Source organism: Dendrobates tinctorius, unplaced genomic scaffold (assembly GCF_039654945.1).
Source record: "Dendrobates tinctorius isolate UK_male_01 unplaced genomic scaffold, ASM3965494v1 ptg000046l, whole genome shotgun sequence".
Classification (NCBI taxonomy): domain Eukaryota; kingdom Metazoa; phylum Chordata; class Amphibia; order Anura; family Dendrobatidae; genus Dendrobates; species Dendrobates tinctorius.
Genome location: NW_027361714.1, coordinates 83,191,578 through 83,206,540, shown reverse-complemented (window position 1 = coordinate 83,206,540; position 14,963 = coordinate 83,191,578). Strand labels below are relative to the sequence as shown.

General features: G+C 41.1%; 1 protein-coding gene across 2 annotated transcripts in view; it reads right to left on the bottom strand.

The window, feature by feature from the left end:
• The window catches only part of PDSS2 (decaprenyl diphosphate synthase subunit 2), a 353,108-nt gene that overhangs the window by 46,835 nt on the left and 291,310 nt on the right, over nucleotides 1-14,963 (bottom strand). For both annotated transcript variants that reach the window (XM_073576076.1, XM_073576077.1), the window contains exon 6: nucleotides 3,846-4,019. In XM_073576076.1, coding sequence (XP_073432177.1) covers nucleotides 3,846-4,019 — 174 coding nt within the window. The remainder of the gene's footprint in view (nucleotides 1-3,845; nucleotides 4,020-14,963) is intronic.

The following is a 14,963-nucleotide window of genomic DNA, read 5'->3' as shown; positions in this document are numbered from 1 at the left end:
CAGCTTGAGCCCTCATATAGCCTCCCATAGACTGTGTGAGACCCACATAGCCTCCCATATATTATGAGCCCAATATAGACTTTAATATACACAATGTGAGCCCCACATAGCCTCCCATATATACAGTATGAGCCCCACAAAGCCTTTGTATATACAGTGTGACCCCCACATAGCATCTGCATATACAATGTGAGCCCACACATAGTGGGGTTCTAGAATGAGACCTTACCCAATATTGCCCTATTGCCCATGAGGGGCTGAGGGAAGCACAAACAGACTCTGCTACAGCTCACAGCATCCCTACTTTCCCTGGCAATATTGGGTAAGGTCTAGTGATGAGCGAGCATGCTCGGGTGATCTCCGAGTTTTTGGATGTGCTCGGAGATTTCGTTTCTGTCGCCGTAGCTGAATGATTTGCAGCTACTAGCCAGCCTGAATACATGTGGGGATTGCCTGATTGTTAGGATAGCTATACACTACAGTACAAATATTCTGATGATTCTGGTTATCATTATATAACCACTTTATATAATGACTGTTGAGCTTTTCAACTTTTTTGAACTTTACATCGAAACCTGTGAACCAATTAACTATTGTTCATGTAAGGAGAGGATATTTATCATGCAGTCCTTCACACAAGAGGCACCTTCTGTTTTATTATAATTTGTTGCTCTATTTTAATAATTTAGTTAATAAAATATATAATTTTTATACATAACCTTATTGAAATGGTTATCTGTGTTTGTATATTCCCGTTCATGTGGGGTAAATATAGGCGACATCTTATGATTTACTTAACTAAAGAGGACAGCTAAACAAGCAGTCGCTGTCTAGTCGCTCTTATACCAGAAATAACTCTCTAATCCTAAGTCAAATAATTCCTTCATGGTTTTTTCATTCAAAGGAAGGGGTTTTAGTTACATATTTGACCCAAAAAGGCAATTCTGCATGTAAGGCCAAAGCAAACTGATAATTGAGTTCCTCCACTTATATTTTACCTTGTATGAACTACATGTTATTTGGAGGATGGGATCTTGAATTTCTACATTACCTGCCTGCCAATACCAGTGGGTATTTGGAGGAATTTATTTTAGAAGAGTAGGCTGTTCCAGAAGTGTAAATGAAGAATGCAAGATGTATATGGGGAAAGTCCACCTTATGTCTAAATCTCACTGCAATACACAGTACTGAGTAAAAGTTTTAGGCAGGTGTGTAAAAATTGTAAGAATATTAAAAAGTAAACTAAACAAAATGCAAATTGAGTGAACAAAAGAGAACTATAGAGTCAGATCAATATTTGGTCTCACCATTAGCGATGAGCGAATTTGTTTGGATCCTACGTCTGCATGACTACCGGCTGTTCGATAGTCGCAACACCTGCAGGGATTGCCTGTTTATTAGGCAATCCCTGTATGTGTTGCTGCTGTTGAACAACCACAGGACAAAGTTGCAGGGGTTCAAACATTTTTTCAAGCACGCCGAAGTCACTTGGTTAGCACCCAAGTAGGTTCATGTATTCGTATAACACCTTATCTGAGCATGTTCGCTCATCACCAGTCACCACTCTTTGCGTTGAAAAACAGCATCAATTCTTCTAGGTACCCTTGCACGCAGTTTTTGAAGGTCATCGGCAGGGTGTTTGGTTCCATGTTGAAAGTAGACAGGTATAGCTGTGTCCAACTGGTTACTGCCAGTTCTGAATTGAAGGCAATGCTGGACATCTTCCTTTGCCAAAGAAGGGTAAGCATGATAAGGCTTTCATCGGCTGCGCCAAGATTCCATGGGCAACCCCACTGCATATATAGCCCTCAACATTGCCCATTTCTTGGTGTTTTCTTTATTCAGAAATTAAGGAAGATTCTTATCCCTCATGAAATACTATCAGGGAGTTGTCTTATTGTCTCCAAATTTATTCTGTAGTAGGGCAACGACCCCAATCATACAGCCAATATTTTGAACAACCATCTTCAGTGTGAAGAAGAACACAGAATCTCCTGGAAGTGATGATATGGCCCTCACACAGCCTGATCTCAACTCTGTCTGGGATAACATAAAGAGACAGATGGATTCACACAATAGAGGATCTGGGGCTAGTTCTGCAAGATGTTTGGAGCAACCTTCCTGTCGAGCTCGCTCAAAAACTGTGTGCAAATATACCTAGAAGAATGGATTCTCTTATGTGGTTGTGTAGGAAAAGGGTGGTCACACAACATATTAATTTAGTTTAGATTTCTCGTTTACTCATTAACTTTGCATTTTGTTGAACTAATAACATTTTTAGTTGTAAGTATTCTTACTTTGCAGATTTTTTTTTTCCACACAAACTTGTGTACAGTACTGTAGTATATTTTTAGAATATAGTGTAAATGGAATAATAATGAAAATTGTGTTGTTTCTTTTTTTTGTGACTTTCAAACACCAAAAGTTCATCACACACCTACACTAAAAATTAATCTATGGAACAAGTAACAGCGTAATGACCATGGTCGTACAGTGAGAGAGTGTTGGTGAGGGGGCTAGTGCTATTTTCAATTGAAGGCGTGTTTTCAGATGCAAATCCAGTTGACAACTATTACGGAATAGATAACCAAAGGCTCCCTTGTCCTGTGTTTACTCTACAGCTGCGGGCCTATCAGAGACCCACAGATGAAGAGCACTTCAACATAATAAAGTTACTGGGGCCTGTGACGAGGTTCAGGAGCTATGTCATTATGGCACCTTTGGCGCCAAGATACTGGGCTGCTCTGCAGCAGCAGGCCTCTAATAAACCTGCAGCTATCCAGTAAGTACGGGGCAGAGAGCAAGCTGGGAGACAGAGGAAAAGGACAGAGCCGCTCTACGTGAAGACGGGAACAGGTAAGATAGTCGGATGTTTTTATTTCTTTTAAATAGTACAGTACTGTCAGAACAGACCATATGGGCAAAATGAGTGGCCACATAGGGACAAACATTAAATTAAAGGGGCCAGAAAAGGGGGACATTATGGGGCGCATAGGAGGTATTATTAATGTAGCGGGCAAGAATAGGGAGACATTATTGCTATTTGGGGTACACATAAAGGGATACTATTACTAGCTGCAAGCTGAATTGGAGAACATTATTACTACATGGAGGCCACATAAGAAAATTTGCATATGAGGCTCACACAGGGGGACATTATTAATGTATGGGGGCCATTGCTAATGTTTGGGGCCACATAGAGGAGCATCATTACTGTATTATATTTTATTTGTAGGCATATGGCTACTGTGGAACAATATGGAGGTACTGTTATTGTAGAATTGGAATAAAATGTGTGGAGGGTACTCTTAATGTGATCAACTACAAATGTCTAACATTTTGCAGAGAGGAGTCCTGGCTGGTGAAAAAGAAAAGGAGAAATTACTTCAGTTGGAGATGTTGCCGGTGAGTGTCTAATTACCTGTGCTGTATATACTGATATCATCCACTATACAGTCATTGCATGGAGATAATATTAGTGTTAGCACTGTAGGATTTATTAATAATCAGTGTGGTAGTATAATTCGGTCACTGTGGTGTTAATATATGTTAGGGTCATGATGTTGCAGTATTATTCATCCCTGAATGGTATGTGGTATTATGATATAGTGGGTTTTATTTAGTAATAGTATGGGGATAAAATTTGTTAATGGTTAATTATATTACTGTGTTAATTACAACATTATGTTATTGCTTTTTTCACAATCATATACTGTATTTGTATTTTATTTTATGGAGTGCTTAACACAATCCATGGTACCGGGGCCACTCAGCTAACCAAAATGCTAATGTGTGCGGAGGTCAGGGTGGAAGGGCCCAGCTCAAAACTATTACAATAAATGTACCTTATAGCTCAAAGACATATGCTTTCCATATTGGTAAGCCATGGACTGGACCTCTGGATCATGCTTTGCTAGTTCCATTGCCGACTGACAGCTCTTAGCCAGTAGGGCTCCGTGAGAAAGGAAAATGTGCTCTTTCCAGTTGGCTATTCCTATGTCATCGGTAAAGGCATTTTTCTGAAATAAAAATGAATATCAAAATGTAGTTTTCTGGCTGAAACGTATATAATTTTACTGAGCAATACTAATTACTGTGTTACTACAAACCTGACCATACATAAAAGCAATGTGCACATGATATCAATTAAAGCACTTTATATTACCATACTGAATAATTTAAGAATCTCTCTCAAATACACTTTTACAAGGAAAACTATAAAATTTAGTCACAGAAACAAACTTTTCCATTGTGCTGAAGTCAGGTGAAAGGGTTTTTGCAGGCCAGGACTATTTTTTCCTGGCACTGTAGCATGCAATACACTAACAATATTGGCGCTTGGCAGCATGTGACAGCAAACGTGCAAATCACATACAAGCCGTCTTTCGCCGGCCTCTCAAATCCAAACAGTGTTTATATCACATTGATAAAATTAGGCCTAATACAATGATTGCTGAAAAATAGCCCTCGCTGGAGCACCCCTTTAATCCTTTCGCCACCTAAATCTGTTTTCACCTTCATGACCAGGCCAAATTTTACAATTCTGACCCTGTCACTTTATGAGGTAATAACTCTGGAACATGTCAACGTATCCCACTGGTTCCGAGACAGTTTTTTGCGACATATTGTACTTCATGATAGTAGTAAAATTAAAAATTACTTGCATTTATTTGTAAAAACAAAACAGAAATTTGACAAAAATTTAGCAATTTCCAAACTTTTAATTTTTAAATCGGAGCGTTATGTCACATAAAATAGATAATAAATTACATTTCCCACATGTCTACTTTGCATCAGCACAATTTTTGAAATATAATTTTTTTGTTAGGAAGTTATAAGGGTTAAAAGTTGACCAGTGATTTCTCACAATGATTAAGAACTTTTGCACTCGAAACAAGTCTGTTCTGTGTCCCTTATGATGGTGGTGACATAACGCTGTTATGTGAAGTTGGTTTTTAATCATTTTGTCCAATAAAGAAAAATTTCTTCAGGAACTAAGAAGCTAGATTTTCTTGTTCATTACATCACATTTGAAGTGACTTTGAGGGACCTATTTGACAAAAAATACCCAAAAGTGACATTATTATAAAAACTGCACTACTTAAGGTGTTCAAAACCACATTCAAGAAGTTTATTACCCCTTTAGGGGCTACGCAGGAATTCATGGAATGTGGAAGGAAACGATGAACATTTAACGTATTTTTCGGACTATAAAAGACGCACCGGACTATAAAACACACTCCAAATAGAGGAAAAAGGAGAAAAAAAATGAATGCGTCAAATGGGGATCCATCTTACAGTCCTGATTTCAGCTTACCCTGGGGAGGGGGGTCAGCAGCGCTGGTGGCAGCAGGAGTCGGGCAATTCTTCTGGCGGTCCGACGCTGCAGGGCGATGATCTTGCTCCTATCCCAGCCTGGCACGGTAGGTTCGGTGGTGCAGGGGGCTCCGGCGACATTTTGTGAAAGTCCGAATCCCTGCACTTCTATTGCCTCGATGATGTGTCCTCCGGGAAAATGGCCGCCAGAGGTGGCACATGCGCAGATACAGATCTCGGCAACAAAATTTTGTCCCGAGATCTTGGAGCTGAGATCTCAATCTGCGCATGCACCACCTCCAGCAGCCATTTTCCCAGAGGTCAGATTGATTCCCCAGGCGCAGATTGAGATCTTGGCAATGAGATCTCATCTCGTCGTTTTGACGCTGCGCCGACCACAACAAAATGCAACATGTTGCGTTCGGCCCAGCGTCAAAACGACATGCGCAGGCATCCGCATACATTCGCATGGCCTGCGTACCCAATGTTAAAGATAGGGTATGCAGGATGCATGCTGATGTAGACGGAGCTGAATGGAAGAGGTGTGGCAGTGGGCGGGGCTTAATGGAGGAACTACGCAGCCCTTCGCAGCTCTGCTGAACTCTAGTGTTAAACTAGACTTACTCTACTGAGTTGTTTATAGTGAATTGTAAACTGCTATTATATGTATGGCATACCTTGGAACATGTTCCTATTTTTCATTCCTAACACCTTTCTAATTTTAATGGATTTTATATATTTTGGCAAATAAATAATATTTTAACATTGATTGTGTACTTCATTTTTTTACCTTGAGGACACTCATTTTTGGTAAATACTTGTTTGAGATTATTTACAGTGAAGTATTATCTACCGCTGTATGGTAGCTTTACTTAAAAAGGACTAATATTGTTAAAGAATGTAAAATACGCCATATGTGGCTGTACAATACTGCTTAGCCATACGGCGAGACTCGGGAGGGATGGAGCGCTATTTGTCTCCTGTAGTACAGATTTTCCTAGAATAGTTTGCAGACTCCATATACAGAGCCTCCAAGTGCTAGAAGAGCAGAATCCCCTACAAGCTATCAAAATTTTAAATAATACCCCTTTGGGAGTTTATCTACAGGTGTAGTGTTGATTTTGACTCCATGGATGTTTTCCCGAAAAAAGCAGCAGTGAAAGTTGCTGAGTGAAAATTGCAAACTGCTGTTGTAGTGATCAATACGTTCTAATGATCAGTACGTTGCAGTGACCAGTACATTGTGCCCAGCTCATGCTTCTGGAGACACACATCGATAAATTCGGTGGGCTCCCACCGCTATAGAAATGCCAAACATGTGGACGTTAGATGTGGTTTAGGCACACTGTGATGCTCAGAAGGGAGGAGGGCATTTGGATTTGGGAGCGCAGAATTAGCTGGATTTCTTTTGAGGGTGTGGATCCATTTTGCTTTTCCAGAGCCTTTGTATTACCAGTAACGTGGAAGCCCCCTATATTTCCATTGTCAAATGATGGACCTGGGTGGGGACTTGCTTTTTTCTGTGGATTGATTTGAAGCTTTTGTTAGGAACATTTTGCATAACGCTTGGGATCACATTTATCCGGCGCTCTACACTGAGCATTTACATCAGAGTTTCCATCTGAACCTCTGAGTGAAGTGAATCAGATGAAACCCCTGAGGGATCCATTTACTATGAAGTTACTCTGGACTCCTCCTGGCCTCTATTCAGCGGTGTCCTTATTTTCAAAGGTGCACAAAACTGTGGCTGGCACCACTTATATGCACGACTAAAAAGATGGAAACCGCTGGATGATAGGCAAGACAGCGTCCACATTGCCTCCATCTGCCTCATTATAGGCAATCTTCAGCTGGGGGTTCTGTCTGAATCATGTGTCTCAGAGATTTACACAAAAACCCCAGTGTAAACGCTCAGCACAGGATAAATGTCAGCACAGTCTTAATGCGATCTTTGGGAGGCAGAATGAACAAATCAACAGCAGGTGAAGAATTGGTTTTATTTATTTTTTACGCCGTTCTTTGTGCGGTATATGTGATTAGGCAAATTTATTCTTCGGATCGGTGCGATTTCAGCGATACCAGATTTAGATCGGTTTTAATGTTTGGCTGCTGTCACACAATAAAAGACATTTTTTGCGCATTGCCATATTTTGACAGCGAAAATTTTTCCATATTTCTGTCGACAAGAGTCAAGTGGTGACTTTTTTTTGTGGGACACGTTGATGTTTTTGTTGGCACCACTTTCGGGCACATGACCTTTTTTGATTGCTTTCTATTCCAATTTTTGGGAGGCAGAATAAACAAACAGCAATTTAGGAATCTTTTTTTTGTTTTCTTTATGCCGTTCTGCACGTGGTAAAATTGATATGACAGCTTTATTCTTCGGGTCAGTACGATTACAGCGATACTACATTTATATTTTTTTTGTATTTGGTGCTTTTACGCAATAAAAATATTTTCTAGAAAAAATATTCTTGCATCACTTTATTCCGATAGCTATAACTTTTGTATTTTTCTGTGGATGGAGCTGTATGGTGTCTGGCTTGTTTGTTTGCGGGACATGATGACGTTTTAAGCTAAACCATTTTTATTTACATTTATCTCTTTGATCAAGTTTTATTCCACTTTTTGTTCGGCGATATGATCAAAAAGTATTTTTTGCATTGGCTTTTTTTACGGTGTTCAATGAAGGGGTTAACTGGTGGAACAGTTTTATAGGCTGGGATGTACGGAACGTGGTGATGCAAAATATGTTTAGTTTTTTAGTTTATTTTTTTCATGTGGCTTTTTAACCACTTAACCCCAGGAGTTTTCGGTTTGGCGTTTTCGTTTTTCACTCTCCTTCTTCTCAGAGCCATAACTTTTTAATTTTTACTTCAATATGGCCATGTTAGGGCTTGTTTTTTGCAGGACGAGTTGTATTTTGAGAAACACCATTGGTTTTAGCATGTCATGTACTCAAAAACGGGAAAAAAATTCCAAGCGCGCTGAAATTGCAAAAGCAGGTGCAATCTCACACAGGTTTTTTGTTTAGCTTTTTTTGCTAGGTTCACTAAATGCTAAAACTGACCTGCCATTATGATTCTTCATGTCATTACGAGTTCATAGACACCAGCCATGCTTACGTTCTTTTTTTATCTAAGTGGTGAAAAAAATTTCCGAACTTTGTAGAAAAAAAAACGACATTCTCCGATACCCGTAGAGTCTCCATTTTTCGTGATCTCGGGTTGGGTGAGGGCTTATTTTTTGCATGCCGAGCTGACGTTTTTAACCCCTTTCTGACATCAGACGTACTATCCCGTCCACGGTACCTGGGCCTGTATGACTGGGGACGAAGCGATCAGCGGCGCCCCTGGGGGGAGCGCCGCTGATAACGGCCAGGTGTCAGCTGATTATCACAGCTGACACCCAGCACTATATGTCAGGGGTGGTCACGGACCGCCTCCGGCATGTTAACTCCTGGCACACTGCGATCAAACATGATCGCTGTGTACCGGGGATTAAGGAAGAATCTCCCTGTGCACTTCCCTGAGACCTTCAGAACAGCGCAATGTGCTGCGCTGTTCTGAGGGTCTCCTCCCTGCAGTCCCCCGGATCCAATATGGCCGCGGGGGCCTTCGGGAGCCTGCTTCCTCAGTGCCTGCAGAGAGCAGGCACCCAGGAAGCCTGCTGCAGTGCCTGTGTCAGATCGCTGATCTGACACTGCACTGCAAAGTGTCAGATCAGCGATCTGACACTTCACAGTGATGTCCCACACTGGGACAAAATAATAAAGTTAAAAAAAAACATGTAAAAATCATTTATAAAAAATCTCTAAATTAAAAAAAAAAATTCCCTAATAAATTCATTTTTTGGAAACAAACAAAAAAAAATAAAAAAATAAAAGTACACATATTTAGTATTGCCGCGTCCGTAACGACCCGCCCTATAAATTTGTCCCACTAGTTAACCCCTTTAGTGAACCCCTAAAAAAAAAAATAAAAAACAAAACGAAAAACAATAAAAATTAAAATAAAATTGTTTTATTGCATAAAAGCGACAAAACATAAAAAAACACATAAATGACGTATCACTGTAGTCGTACTGACCCAAAGAATAAAACCGCTTTATCAATTTTACCACACGTAGAACGGTGTAAACGCACCCCCCAAAAGAAATTCATGAAATGCTGCTTTTTTGTTCATTCTGCGTCCTAAAAATCTGAATAAAAAACGATCAAAAAATGTCATGTGCCCGAAAATGGTACCAATAAAAACGTCAAAAAAAGTCCTGCAAAAAATAAGACCTCACGTGACTCGGTGGGTCAAAATATGGAAAAATTATAGCTCTCAAAATGTGGTGATGCAAAAACTATTTTTACAGTAAAGAGCATCTTTTAGCGTATGACAGCTGCCAAACATAAAAACCCGCCATAAATAGTAAATCAAACCCCGCTTCATCACCCCCTAAGTTAGGGAAAAATAATAAAATTAAAAAATGTACCGTATTTTCCGCTTTGTAAGATGCACTTTTTTTCCCCCCAAAATTGAGGGGAAAAAGGGGGTGCGTCTTGCAAAGAGGATATACCTTTGCACTGCCGCTGAGGGTACTTCCCGCGGCACTCTGTGCCCTGATGCTGCCGCTGCGCTGTCTGCCGGTTCTTACCGCCACCGCCGCGCTCCTGTCCCCCTGGTAGTTTCTTCCGCTCCCGCCGCGCTCTGTCCCGTTCAGCATGGGGGGTCTCTGCCACTCCATGCCTGCTTTCCTGTGTCTTTCTTCCTGGAAAATGGCCGCCGCGCATGCGCAGATGGACATCTCGGCACTGAAATCTCGGGAGATGAGATTTCAGCGCTGAAATCTCATCTCCCGAGATTTCAGTGCCGAGATGTCCATCTGCGCATGCGCGGCGGCCATTTTCCAGGAAGAAAGACACAGGAAAGCAGGCATGGAGCGGCAGAGACCCCCACGCTGAACGGGACAGGAGCGCGGCGATGGCGGCAAACACCGGGGGACAGGAGCGCGGCGGTGGCGGTAAGAACCGGGGGACAGAGCGCGGCGGTGGCGGTAAGAACCGGGGGACAGAGCGCGGCAGTGGTGGCAAGCACTGGGGAACAGAGTGCGGCGGTGGTGGCAAGCATCAGGGGACAGAAGGCGGCGGCAGTATCAGACACCGGCAGCGGCACATCAAAACACCCCCTCATCCCAGCAGCAATGTTCCACTCCGGCCTCCTCCATCACCACCCCTGGTAAGCAATAAGACGCATGGATTATAGGATGCACCACCATTTTATTAAAAAAAAGTTTTTTTCCTAATTTTCTCCTCAAAATTTGGGGTGCGTCTTATAATCCGGGGCGTCTTATAAAGCGAAAAATACGGTATTTATTTCCATTTTCCCATTAGGGTTAGAGCTAGAGCTAGGATTAGAGCTAGAGCTAGGATTAGGGATGAGATTAGGGTTGGGGGTGTGTTGGGGTTAGGGTTGGAATTAGAATTGGGGGGTTTCCACTGTTTAGGCCCATCAGGGGCACTCCAAACGCAACATGGCATCTGATCTCAATACCAGCCAATTCTGAGTTGAAAAAGTCAAACGGTGCTCCTTCCCTTCCAAGCTCTGCCATGTGCCCAAACAGTGTTTTACCCCCACATATGGGGTATCAGCCTACTCAGGACAAATTGCACAACAACTTTTGAGGTGCAATTTCTCCTGTTACCCTTGGGAAAATAAAAAATTGGGGGCAAAAATATGATTTTTGTGGAAAAAAATATGATTTTTTTATTTTTATGGCTCTACGTTATAAACTTCAGTGAAGCCCTTGGGGTTTCAAAGTGCTCACCACACATCTAGATAAGTTCCTTGGGGGGTCTAGTTTCCAAAATAGGGTCACTTGTGGGGGGGTTTCTACAGTTTAGGCACATCAGGGGCTCTCCAAAGGCAACATGACACCCGCAGACCATTCCATCAAAGTCTGCATTCCAAAACATCACTACTTCCCTTCTGAGCCCCGACGTGTGCCCATACAGTAGTTTTCTCCCACATATGGGATATCAGCGTACTCAGGACAAATCGGAAAACAACTTTTGGGGTCTAATATCTCCTGTTACCCTTGGGAAAATAAACAATTTGGGAACTAAATGATCATGTTTGTGGAAAAAAAATGATTTTTTTGTTTTCCCGCCCGGGCGTTATAAACTTCTGTGAAGCCCTTGGGGGTTCAAAGTGCTAATCACACATCTAGATAAGTTCCTTGGGGGGTCTAGTTTCCAAAACGGTGTCATTTGTGGGGGATTTCCACTGTTTAGGCACATCAGGGGCTTTCCAAACACAGCATGGCGTCCGATCTCAATTCCAGCCAAAAAAGTTAAATGGCGCTGCTTCCCTTCCGAGTTCTGCCATGCACCCAAATCGTGGTATGGGGTCCTGGTATCCTTGAGAAAATAAAAGTTGGGGGTGAAAAGATCATTTTGGTGGAAAAAATATGATTTTTTAATTGTACGGCTATATGTTATAAACTTCTGTGAAGCCCTTGGGGGTTCAAAGTTCTCACCACATATCTAGATAAGTTCCTTGGGGGGGGGTCTAGTTTCCAAAATGGTGTCATTTGTGGGGGGTTTCCACTGTTTAGGTACATCAGGGGCTCTCCAAACGTGACATGACGTCCGATCTGAATTTCAGACAATTTTGCATTGAAAAAAATCAAAATGCGCTCCTTCCCTTCTGAGCTCTGCCATGCGCCGAAACAGTGGTTCCCCCCCACATATCAGGTATCAGCGTACTCAGGACAAATTGCACAATAACTTTTGCAGTCTAATTTCTCCTGTTACCCTTGGTAAAATAAAGAAAATTTGGACCTGAAGTAATTTTTTTGTAAAAAAAAGTTAAATGTTAATTTTTTTAAACATTCAAAAAATTCCTGTGAAGCACCTGAAGTGTTAATAAACTTCTTGAATGTGGTTTTGAGCACCTTGAGGGGTGTAGTTTTTAGAATGGAGTCACTGTTGGGTATTTTCTATCATATAGACCCCTCAAAGTGACTTCAAATGTGATGTGGTCCCTAAAAAAAAATGGTGTTGTAAAAAATGAGAAATCGCTGGCCAACTTTTAACCCTTATAACTTCCTAAAAAAAAAAAAAATGTTGGTTCCAAAGTTCTGCTGATGTAAAGAAAACATGTGGGAAATGTTACTTATTAAGTTTTTTGTGTGCCATATCTCTGTGATTTAAGGGCATAAAAATTCAAAGTTGGAAAATTGCGAAATTTTCAAAATTTCCATTTTTTCCACAAATAAACGCAAGTTATATGAAAGAAATTTTACCAGTAACATGAATTAAAATATGTCAAGAGAAAACATTGTTAGAATCACCAGGATCCATGGAAGCGTTCCAGCGTTATTACCTCATAAAGGGACAGTGGTCAGAATTGTAAAAATTGGCCCAGACATGGACGTGCAAACCACCCTTGGGGTAAAGGGGTTAAGGATACCATTTTGGTGCAGATACGATATTTTGACTGCCTTTTATTGCATTTTAATGCAAAGTCACGGCGACCAATTGCAGTATTTAGGGGGTTAACGTGTCGGGAGCGGGCACCGCTCCTGCCAGTGAGTGACAAGTATCAGCTGTCAGAATCAGCTAACACCTGGTGGCGATCAAGCACATACTACCTCTGTGTGCCCAAAATCGCCATGACTTATCCATAAGTCCAAGGTCGGTAAATAGCTAGCAACCTGACATATGGATATGTTCAAGGTCGTGAAGGAGTTATTATGTCAAACAACATGATGAAAAAACCCCCCAAACAATTAAATGTTAACCAATTGATATTATCAAGGTTAATCCAACAGCATATACAAATTAGATGTCATTTATTAGCAGGCTTATGAATCTTACAGAAGTTTAAGTGTAAAAGAATAACCGTCGTTTTAACTTTTATTTCATAAATCAATAGTCCACATAAAAATAAGCAATTTTGTGATATTTTTATCAGAGAGATCTGCTTCTTTCTTTGTCAGAATTGATCAGTTATCAAATTTCTCAATTCTGAGGTAAAATCTGTATTCAGTGAAGACCCTTTCCCATTACTGAGATAGGAGATGGCAGCTGCTATAGATATAAGGCTATACAGACGGGAGGAGCTACAGGCAGAACTCCTCATTCCTTCGATCTACATAGAATGTTTATCAGTAACGGATAATTGGAGGCATATTCTGCGCCAGAAGAGGCCAAATTAGATGCCTCCGACGAAGCAGGCAAAATGAAGACTCGTAGAGTACCGGAAGACAGGCTGCTGAAATCCTTTATGGGTCAGTAAAATGGCAGCCAGCTGAAATGAACCATGAAATTCAGATTCTGGAGAATCCAAATATTTCTACAATTAGAGGAGAATTCAATTCAAATTGACTAAGTTTAGTAATCTCAAGCTAAGTGTATGATCTTGTAGGGACAGGTTTTAATACCAGTTCCAAGCAGCATGCAGATAATTCCCTACGTTATTTGAGGGAGGCCAGACAGTTCCAAAACTCTAATAAATTTCTACTCACACATCTACCAACCAAGATAAGGCTATTTGGCTACTATTCACACTGCTTTTTCAGTGCCCGTTTGCCATATGCCCCAAAAATGCTCCAGGTATATACCCAACAAAGTCCAAGTGAATATTTTTGGCCTCTAATGTAAGGGGATAACTTTGGTACACTTTTTTCATGGAGTATCGCAGTGTTCTCTGCTATACTTTACAGAGGCATTCATTAAAAACATGTTCCCCGCTTAGTATATTATTTTTTTTAAACATGGAAGCTTGAGGGAGACGAGTGCCACGGTATGCCTACTCTATGGCTTCCATCAGGGGTATACATCGGGAAATTCTACTGACCTACTTTTAATGGGCACTGTTAGATGAAGTATAAAAGCAGCCTGATATCTAATGAACTATACAGGTTAGCAGCCTATTGGTGACACCCATAGCATTAGATCAAACAGGATGCCCAGCAATTTCTGTAGGCCTTTCTGCATCGAGCTGGTATTTTAACCTGCCCATTTAACAGTATGACTCTTTTCTAGGATTCACAGATGTCTTTTTACTCCAATTTCTTTGACTAATTCATCATCTCACAAGAGAAGAACATTAATCACAAGAATCCAATAAAAGAAAATACCAAAGGTCAAAACATTTGACATTCGGAGAGATCACAAGTGACCCATTACTGTAATAATCTATAAAAATTTATAAGCCTCATTGCCAGTCAGCCCTCCTAAGTCCACACCTCAGGAGCAAGTATTATGTGCAATGAAGGGAAGAACGAACCTCGAAGACTAGCGGTCATCGGGATCAAACAGGAGACTGAGAATGTTCAATGGAGGAATAAAATGGAAATTTTGCTCTTTGAAAATTCTGAGAATAAATGACAGCCATGATATGTTTCTTGATGAATCCCAAGCACTGTAGTTCATTATGAGACGTTCATCCTGACTAAAAGGTATGGACTTCAGTATTGCGAGTACGAGCGGTTTTACTGCCACTTTGACCAGCTAGTCTTACGATTACAGATTGATCTAGTCATTCTTGTACAGAACAAATTGTTAGCGAGGTGCTTGACTAGGGGTTATCCCGGAGTGGACCCTCTGGACCGTGGCACCGAGGGACCCCGGACAAGCAACCTGGTGGAACCGC